Source organism: Montipora foliosa, chromosome 9, assembly GCF_036669935.1.
Source record: "Montipora foliosa isolate CH-2021 chromosome 9, ASM3666993v2, whole genome shotgun sequence".
NCBI lineage: Eukaryota > Metazoa > Cnidaria > Anthozoa > Scleractinia > Acroporidae > Montipora > Montipora foliosa.
The window spans coordinates 3,783,306-3,793,305 of NC_090877.1; the positions used below are offsets into that span (position 1 = coordinate 3,783,306).

General features: G+C 41.1%; 2 protein-coding genes across 3 annotated transcripts in view; both read left to right on the forward strand.

Annotated features, from left to right (window-relative positions):
• The window catches only part of LOC137970779 (myosin heavy chain, striated muscle-like), an 81,374-nt gene that overhangs the window by 40,433 nt on the left and 30,941 nt on the right, over positions 1 to 10,000 (forward strand). The window lies entirely within an intron of this gene.
• The window catches only part of LOC137970289 (myosin heavy chain, striated muscle-like), a 17,048-nt gene continuing 7,705 nt past the window's right edge, over positions 658 to 10,000 (forward strand). Inside the window, exons 1-6 of the mRNA XM_068816811.1 lie at positions 658 to 859; positions 1,855 to 1,975; positions 3,102 to 3,238; positions 4,112 to 4,193; positions 8,294 to 8,353; positions 9,304 to 9,417. Coding sequence (XP_068672912.1) covers positions 672 to 859; positions 1,855 to 1,975; positions 3,102 to 3,238; positions 4,112 to 4,193; positions 8,294 to 8,353; positions 9,304 to 9,417 — 702 coding nt within the window. The 5' untranslated portion in view covers positions 658 to 671. The remainder of the gene's footprint in view (positions 860 to 1,854; positions 1,976 to 3,101; positions 3,239 to 4,111; positions 4,194 to 8,293; positions 8,354 to 9,303; positions 9,418 to 10,000) is intronic.

The following is a 10,000-nucleotide window of genomic DNA, read 5'->3' on the forward strand; positions in this document are numbered from 1 at the left end:
TTTCCAGTGGTTCTTAGCATGTAAAGTGACAGTGAGAAAAGTGATGATAATTGTTATGGGTATGCCTTGCGTCATTACATAATGGTCTGGGCCTTATGTGTGACTCTCCACCACATTGGTGGTGAAACCAAAAATTGAACGGGAGTGCAACATATTTCACAAATAAAATTACTGTAACTGGATGCATAGAAAACACTAACTTTCTTACTAGGTGAAACGTGATGTTTCGGTTGTGCTGGTAAAACTAACGTTAATTTCAATTTCAAATTGTGTGTTTTACCCGAAAAAAAGTTAGTGTGTTTTTTAATATGACAAAACGCAAAAGCCTCAAGGATACTCAGTTTGTTGAACTTTTGCCGCATTTCAGTTGCACTTTAGTTAATGAAATTTCACAAGTCGAAGCCAAATTTTTTGGCCTCTTTTTTGTCTTATTGGCTGCACTAATTTTATTGTGTAATGGCAGTTCATTTTGGAAGTTAAGTGCCATAAATTTGCTTTTACTTGCCTTTTGGCGAGATAGCTGAACTACAAAATACCACCTATGGCTACTATTTTTACAGCCCCTTATTAACTAATGTAATACAGAGCTTAGGATAAGCCAGCTTCATAGAAGTTTTTTTTGGAATGAGCTCAAGTTAATCTTGTATCTTTAGGAATCTCTGGGACGGCTCATGGACACACTTTATAGCACATGCCCACATTTTGTACGCTGCATTGTTCCTAATGAGCATAAGAAGGCAGGTGTGATCGAGTCAAGCCTGGTCTTGCACCAGCTTAGATGTAATGGTGTGCTGGAGGGAATCCGTATCTGTCGCAAAGGCTTCCCTAACAGAGTTCCCTTCCAGGAATTCCGTCAGAGGTGGGTATGGAAACATGCATTTACTGCTAGGAGAGTCACCCGTAGCCTCCGTTATGCAACACCTGGTACCTTTGGTAATTTATCTAACATGGTACTGAAAAGAACCCCCATGCTGTCTGTTAACAGTAGGGGTTGTTACTTCTACAGTACATGTACATGTAGTCCATACCGTAGTAATCTTTTTGTTATGTGGGTTAGGTGGGTGGGGGAAATGTTGACTTACAAAGTCTACCTGTGGCTGTTTTCATCTCACCCAACAAAACAAGCATGGAAATGTAGATGCATATGTTGTGTACCGTTACTTGTACTGAATACTGTATTTCATTGAATTACAGACCAGTATAACGCACTTTTTGTGGGAGGTGCAGTGGCCTCATGGTTAGTGTGCTTGACTTCGTAGCGAATGGTCCGGGTTCGGGACCTGGCTGGGGACATTGTGTTGTGTTCTTGGGCACTTTACTCTCACGGTGCCTCTCTCCACCCAGGTGTATAAATGGGTACCTACCAGCGAAATGCTGGGGGTAACCCTGCGATGGACTAGCATCCCATCCATTCATGCAACAGGAACCGGGGATAAGCTCTGGCCTGGTGGGCCACTAGGCCTGTAAGCTGACTTATAACGCACTTTGAGTAGAGTTACTTGAGACCTTAGTTGTTAAAAGGTCAATAGCACTATCAATTCCGTAAAGTTATCAATGTTTGATAACTTGTTCAGCGGATTTTATTGGCCATCCTTAAATCCATTGGCACCAGTACCGAAAAACTTCCAAAAAACCCACTTTTTTCTAGGTTTTGCACATCAGTGAAATCCATAGAAAATCATGATAATGTCTCGTGAAACCAAGGCTTTGTCTAACGCTGACTGAAAAGTGACCTAATTTAAATATTGCCATTGAGTGTTTTCCTGGTTAAGTCCTGTCCTGTTGTCAAACACTTCTATCAAACCAGCCCTTTTATCGCAAAGTGTAGACATATTGTTTGTTATTCCATTTCAGATACCAGATCTTGGCACCCACTGCTGTTGCTGGTGGATTCGTTGATGGGAAAAAGGCCTGTGAGAAACTCCTGGATGCCATCCAGTTAGAGAAGGCTTCCTACAGGGTTGGATCGAGCAAGGTATTGTTGTGTAATGAATCCTACTTTGTAGGAGAAACTCTTAACTGGGGAGTTGATCACTGGGGATGTCAATTGCAAAATGAAGAATATTTTCTTTAAAAACTGGCCAACAATGACTCTTATTTTAGATTTTTTTTTTTTCAATTTGTGAGTGTTTGTGTGTGTGTTCAGTGTCAACTATGGTGGTGCTCAAAGTTGCTATGAGTAATAACCGATTTCCCAAGGGATACCTCGCATCAACTAGAAATGGTCCTTCCTTTGATCAACTTTGGACCAGCATTCCATTCTGATAAAATTAATGTATATATATTTGGAGTGCAGGTTTTAGACGAAAAGAGAGGCGTGATCCCCGAATTTATCCGGACAAATTAAGCAGTAGACCATTTTACAGTTGTGGCTAAGTTACCAGGCCTAACAATGGAAGCGAGGCTGCCGGTGACCCTGTTTTGATACAAACCTTCATGCTTTTGTAATGTTAATATGGACTAATTAGCGTTACAACCACACAATTTACATGATAAAAGCAGTGAGGTCTGTATCAATGCAAGGTCACGGGCAGCCTCGCAGCCATTCATAGGCTTGGTCGCTGAGCAAACAACTGTAAAATGGCCTATTTTCTCTTAGATACTCTAAGAGACACCTGAGAAATCCAGCTACAATCAGTGGCAAAAGTAGTTGGGGCGTTAGTGTCAGAATGGGCGTGAAAACCTCTCAGACGGCAGAAACTAATCATAACTGTAACGGGTACTCCGGTTTCCCCTCTCCTCAAAAACCAACATTTGACTTGATTTGCTTTCATTGTTCATTTCAGTGGAGGCTAATGCGAGGGAATCTTTTCACAAATGCAAATACTTTTTAATATATTCCCCCGCATTAACCTTCTTTGCAAGCTATTTCCAGTCCAATACTGAGAATACGGATAGGGTCTATTGCTTAAATTGTCCGAATCACAACGAAGATCACTTCTGTCTTTCGTCTTTCTTTCCCTGCTAAAAGACCCATCTTTTCTTTGTCCTGTGTCAAAACTCGCCTCGATTCGACCTCGATCCGCTATGTTGGATAATTCCATTTAAAACGGATTCTCCCAGTTATGTTTGCTCACCGTGACTTTGCTGCTGCTTTCCAGGTATTCTTCAGAGCCGGTGTCTTGGGAGAGTTGGAAGACATGAGAGACGAAAGACTCGCCAAAATAATTTCCATGTTCCAAGCTTACTGCAAGGGTTATCTAATGCGTAAAGAGTACCGCAAAATGTGTGACCAGAGGTAAAATCCACACTTCTGACTTTTGGCAAAGTTTTGTTTTGTACATACATAAACTACACACGGTTTTATGGTAAATGAGGTAAGGTAACGTGCAATAAAGAGCCTCGACCGTGACCTTCGCCGACATGACCTTTGAAACTGAAGGCGAGGCTGTTCAACGATGAGCCTCTTTTTCAAAACGAGTTTAAGTGTTTTCGTTAGCCCTTCTACTTTTCATGCAAGTAAGAACGCGCTTGGAATACAAGTCTCCTGTTAAGCCTAATGTAAATAATCATTTACAATAACGGGGGTAATTTCCGTGCGATCGGAGACATTAGGGAGCTTTAGCAACGACGACAGGAACGGGAACGAGAACGTCATGTAAAAACATAAATCCACGTTATTGCGATCACTTCGCGACTATTCCAAGCCTTTTAATATGACAAAGGTGTTTCAGTCCCTCAGGAATGAAACTGTTACGAGCGGCGCTTAATTTAGGGGAGAAAAATGAAAATTTATCTCCAGGTGCTGACGTTCTCCATAACACCTCAAACTTGGTAATTTCACGTTGTTGCTTTGCTGACAACGGCAAAGAAATGGACAAAAATTAAAAACGCGCGTGCAGGGCGTGCAAAGCTATTGTTTTTGCCCACTAAATATGCAAATTTGTGACGTTCTCCTTGCCGTCGCCGTTGTCGTTGCTAAAGCTCCCTATTAGAAAATTGTTTTGAAGAGGTAGTGGAAGTGAACTCGAAAATGGCTAAAAGACGAAAAAATCTTGACTTCCATTTTGGCACTCGTTGACTCACAGTCCGTTAGTTTGATCAGATAATTTTACTGCACGGTGTTAGAATGACAACGCATACATTACTCCTTTCAATAATCCTCCCTTAGAATTGGAGTTGCTGTCATCCAACGCAATGTGAGAAAGTATCTGTTCCTAAGAAACTGGTCTTGGTGGAAGCTCTACACAAAGGTAAGCACCTTAAACTGTATCGCAAATACACTATTATGGAAGAGATCAAAACAGAGATGATCAACCAAGCTAATCAGAAATGGCCCTGTCTTTAAGCGCCGTTAAAAAAAATGGTTAACAAAGTTTAAAGATTTGAAGGTATCTATTCACATCAACAAGACATGTTTAATTAAACTAGGTTTAACGAAAGGAAAATCAGTTACAGGACTTTTACATCAGACTCAGATGAGTTTCAATATATGCTTTGAAGTGTGCTAAATTTGTGGTTGACAAAATCAGTATTCATGATTTAAAAAAAAAAACACTTTGAAACCGTGTTTAACTAAACATGTTTAAGACATGGTTAGGTTTCGTGTGAACGGGGCATAAGTTAGTTTTGTTGCTTTTCAGTGGAAGACTTTTTTAACCAATTACAAAGTAGATTGGTTCAAAAAACTAATGGCGCACAAATAAGCTAGTAATTAGTTTTTACACTCAATGAAAACAATCTCTGCATTTGGCGAACATTTACCTCAAACCAGTTCTAAAGACCAGCCTCTCACCTCGGACAAGATATTGCCCTCAATAGCTTTTTCGAGCGAAAGTCACCCTTTCAAGCATTAAATCGGCAAAGTCAATGTTGCGACCGCCATTCTTTTATTCATGTAGTGGATGCTCTGCGGACTATTGTAGCTTGTTTGCATCTTCTGTTTACCTAGTAACTCAGACTGTTCAGAAAAGTGAGCTTTGACTACATCCTGTCATTTTTGTCTCTGAACAATGAAAAGCAATAGCTTCTTTGACACGACAACAGCGCCGGCAACAGAAACGTCACTTCAACTGCAACTTAACGCTGTCATAAGTATTTCGCGATTGTTCAATCTTGTTGATGTTGTACAATATTGGTTAAGTATCCTGTGGCTGGGTTGGTATGAGCGGTTTTGAAGTACGACAGAGAGAGAAAAAAAACCGATTCACAATTTGTGGCACTCGCAATTAGCATTCAAAGATGAAGTAGACAGAAAGCGGAAAAAAAAAGATGACTACTTGACATTTATATAAATTACTTCATTGATAAGTTCAAGTTTCACATCAACAAGTTTTAGTCTGGCGTTTGCCTTTCACCCTAAACGTGACGCTAAGCTATTTTCTCACACAATTCGGGGAGCTACTGTCAAGCTGACAGAGGCGGCGAAGTCTTAAGGTTTGTCAGCAGATTCTTTGGGCTCCCAGCCTGGCTTGACCACCAATTGTATTATTTGTTTTGTATTTTCCGGACTAATTGAATACTCGCGGTTTCGTCAAAATCTGAATTTGGTGTCGTCGCGTTGTTGTGTTGTAAAGCCGGCAGAGGAAATCAACAAAAATGGCTGCCGCACGTGCAGCACGATCTCGAACGATCACGTTTTCTCTTTTAACCAATAACAGGGAGTTCGAGAAACGACGACGGCGACAACAACAACAACGCCACAAGTCAACAACATCATTGGTTGAAATAGGAAAACTAATCGTGCAGCACGCATTTCATTCAACTACGGCGACAGCGGCGAAAACGTCACTTCAAAATGTAACTTCGCACAATCGTAATTCTTTCGCGGTTATTTAATCTCGTTCACTTCGTGGAATGTGGCCGAATTATCCTAAAACTGAATTTATACGAGCGGTTTCAGAGTAAAAATATAGAATGAAAGATTCGCATTTGTACACTCACGTTGTCCTTAAAACCTCAAATTTGGTGATCTCACGTTGTGACGTGAGCACGATTTTCTTTCCTCCTTTAACCAATATTAGGGCCGTTTATACGAGAGAAAATAAGCCGCGGCTAACTCTGGCCGCGGCTTACGTAAGCCGCGAACACCCCGTATAAATGGTACAAAATCTACGTTCACGGCTTTCTCAAGCCGCGGCTTATCCTGGCCGGGGAGTTTATACTCGTATAAATAGTTCCTTTAGCGGCTTACGCAAGCCGCGGCCAGAGTTAGCCGCAGCTTATTTTCTCTCGTATAAACGGCCCTAATATTGATGTTTTGTGGCCTTGTCGTCGCGGTAGCCGTCGTCGTTTCTTAAACTCCCTATTTTTTGGTGTAATCTGCGTAAGGACGACGTATCACCAAATTTGAAGTTTTGACGACAACGTAAGCACTATTAAACACAGATTCTTTTATTCTCAAAGCGAGTCCTCCAAATTTGAAGTTTTGACGACAACGTAAGCACTATTAAACACAGATTCTTTCATTCTCAAAGCGAGTCCTGGTCCACGACCATTCAAATGGAAATGAGTTGCTTATTCTTATGCAAATCAAACTCATTTCCCTTAGAGACAAACAGCAACTCGGAAATGGCCCTTCGCTCTAAATCCTCTCGTACCTATTTTTTAGGATACCTCGATAACATTGTACGACGTAAAAGAGGTGGACAAATCGCGAAAGACTTAATTAACGATAGTGCAAAGTTGCCGTTTGAGCGTTTTCGTCGAAGTCGCCGTCGTAGGTCTGAAAGTCCATAATAATATCCAGTCAGTGGTTAAAAGCGGAAGAATAATCGCGCTCACGTGCTGTACCCATTTTAGGACATAATTTATATCTGTGGCACTCTGCATAACAAAGGTGTGAAATCACAAAATTAGAAGTTTTACGACAACGTGAGCAAACAAACGTGAACCTTGTCCCTGCTGGCCTTTCATATACCGGATCCGAAATAATTAATGTCCACAAAACGAAAGAACGAAGCGAAACATAATTGGCAAGGCCTATTGGGAATAACAATGGTTGTTTTGTCCTCTGCCATTTTTGTCCGGTTTATGAAAGTCTACACCCCTTTTCCCCATGTTTTTACTCTGAAACCGCTCGTACCAATTTATTTTTTGGATAATTCGCCCGCATTGGACGATGAGAACGAGACTGAATAATCGAGAAATATCTTGCGGTGACGTTTTCGGGTTTTGTTGACTCTAATCCCGTCCCGGAAAGAACAAACTGGGGCCGCTTGCTCGAAGCCCGCTGAGCCGTTGGTTAAGAGGTATCAAAACCAATAGGTTTCCATGGTATTTAACGCTGGTTAGCGAGCAACCCGGGCCTGGGGCCCGAAACTTTACGGGCCATTTTCGTGTGTCACAATTCGATTCCCTTTTTATTTCAAGAACGGAAAGGATTTAAGTCGTCAAACTTCACAGACGTGTTTCTTTTAATTAGCTTGAAAACATGTTAAACGATCGGCTTTCCAAAGCAAGCAGCTGGCATTTTCACAAATGGCTATAACCTGAATTTGTATTTTGAGATTACGTTCTCGTTGCCGTCGCCGTCGTCGTTGCTTTAGGGAGCTTACGAAATGACGACGCCGATGGCAACGACGACGCTACAAAACAATAGGTTTAGTGAGCAAAAACAATGGTTCTGCACGCTCTGCACGTGCGTTTTACATTTTGGTGCATTTCTTTGTCGTCATCTCCTAAATGACGACGTGAAATGACCAAATTCAAGGTTCTGTGGAAGACGTTAGCACATGACGATGAATTTTCAGTTCTCTCTCTACGCTTCCAACCCAATCACACCAGTATAATTCCTCGACAGTTACTACACATTTTTAACACGAAACGACATGAAATAGTTTCGTAGTGATATGAATAACGCGAACTTGTATTTTTAAATAAAGTCCTCGTAGCCGTCGTCGTCCTCGTTTCGTAAGCTCCCTTTTAGTTCCATTAGGGAGCTTACGAAACGACGACGCTACAAAACAATAGGTTTAGTGAGCAAAAATAATGGCTGTGCACGCTCTGCGCGTGCGTTTTACATTTTGGTACATTTCTTTGCCGTCATCTCCTAAATGACGACGTGAAATCACCAAATTCAAGGATTTGTGGAGGACGTTAGCACATGACGATGAATTTTCAGCTCTCTCTACACTCCCAACCCACTCATACCATTTTAATTCCTCTACAGTTACTACACATTTTTAACGCGAAACGACATGAAATAGTTTCGTAGTGATATGAATAACGCGAACTTGTACTTTTAAATGAAGTCCTCGTAACCGTCGTCGTCCTCGTTTCGTAAGCTCCCTATTAATACGCTCCGGAGGTGTGGCGATGACAATTTTTTTCTTGCATTTTTTTGTATTTCTAGGTGAAACCTTTGTTGAACATTGCTCGTGCTGACGAGGAGATGAGGGAAAAGGCAGAAGAGGTAAGTATGTCACGATAATCCCCACCCCCCCCCCCTCCCATTATAGTTTGGCTATTATTTTCTCCAAATATCAAATGACTCAGTGATACCAGGCCCTGGTTGCTCGAAGCATAGTTAGCGCTAACCAGGCTTCGAGCAACCGGCCCCTCCCTACCCAAGTTTGGGGAGACAATACGAAAAATTTAGACGTTGAAGACCGCTGTTTTTTATTTTTAGTGGAAATGTTGCAAAGTGGAAAGGCTTTGTTCGAGACGAGTGAAACGATCATCTTTTGTTTCTGTAAACTGTTCCTTAGCGTGTGCTTTTCTGGTTTTCGTTTTTGTGATATCTCCCTTTTAAAGCAGACGTTTCACCCGATGATTTCTTTGCTTAAATTTTGCCCCGAATTTGATGCTTTTTGGGTAAAATATTCCGATGGGTTTCAAGTGTGCCCAGCTCTTGCCTCGCTAACTTTATTCGAAGTTAAAGGGCAATACAAGTCCTTTTACAGGATCTTCACTCAAACTCGTGATGGAATTTCGCATTCAAAGTCTTCTATAGTTGCGCAAACACTGAAGCGAGCGATGAAATCAGATGTCGAAAAATAGACTAAACCTTGATGTGCAGGCGTTGGGTCGAGTTGTTGGTAGTCTGGACATCCTAAATGTTGGAACACATATCAGGTTGATCTCTGAGATTAGCCATCCGTATCAGTGCTTGGAAAAATAATCATTACTTTTATCACACGTTTTGGTGGTTTGTTTGCCCAAAGGAAAACAGTATGTCAACCGTATCATTATTTATCGGAAATGTTTTGCTTTCTTAACAAACAGAAGTCAATTTAAGGCTAACGTCAAACAGGGTTTTATGAAGTGTTGAACTTTACGAACTATTGCAGACAGGAGGCCTTTGATGTAGGTCAGTTTATTGCAATTTTTCTGTTAACGATTTTGGCATCTCTTTAATTTCAGCTCAAGAAACTTCAGGAGCGATTTGCCAAAGAAGAGGAACTCAGGAAGGAGACAGAAGAGAAACTGACCAAACTCATGGAAGAGAAGAACGAGTTGTTCCAAAATCTGCAAAGCGTGAGGAATTTAGTTTTATTTTGAATAAACATTGGCTGCATCGTTTACACTATCTTATTTGCTGTGCGCTACATCATCTATGTTGTTGGCCGTTTGTATGCAGCAAACGACCATTGCGTCTGAAGTGGAAACGGTTTGGAAGACAGACTCTTTCGAGAACGTAACTGGTCATCTTTGACTTCTGCTCGCTCCGAAGGCGGCAATTAAGCGTTAAAACAATGTTGTCCAACTTAAGTTAGCATAAAGTCATCCAACAATTCCAACATGTTTGCCGACACTTGTGATACGCAAAACTCTTGGCTTCACTTGATTATCTTGAACGATGTTCAGGGAAGTTATGCCTGGCTGTGAGTGTACATTAAAATGTGTTATGAGGAGGCATTGATCCGAGGAATTTCAAAAATCTGCGTTGAAAATCAAAGTCAACAGAAGGCAATAGATTCTCCAAAGCAGTCCTTTTTTTTTTTCAATAAAATAAAGCATTAACCTTCAGTTAATAAGAACTTAAAATAACCCAAAGTTTGCTAGCTTTGTTGAATAGTAGTTTTCAACGGACCGTGCTGTTTTGACGAGCAGTCCATTT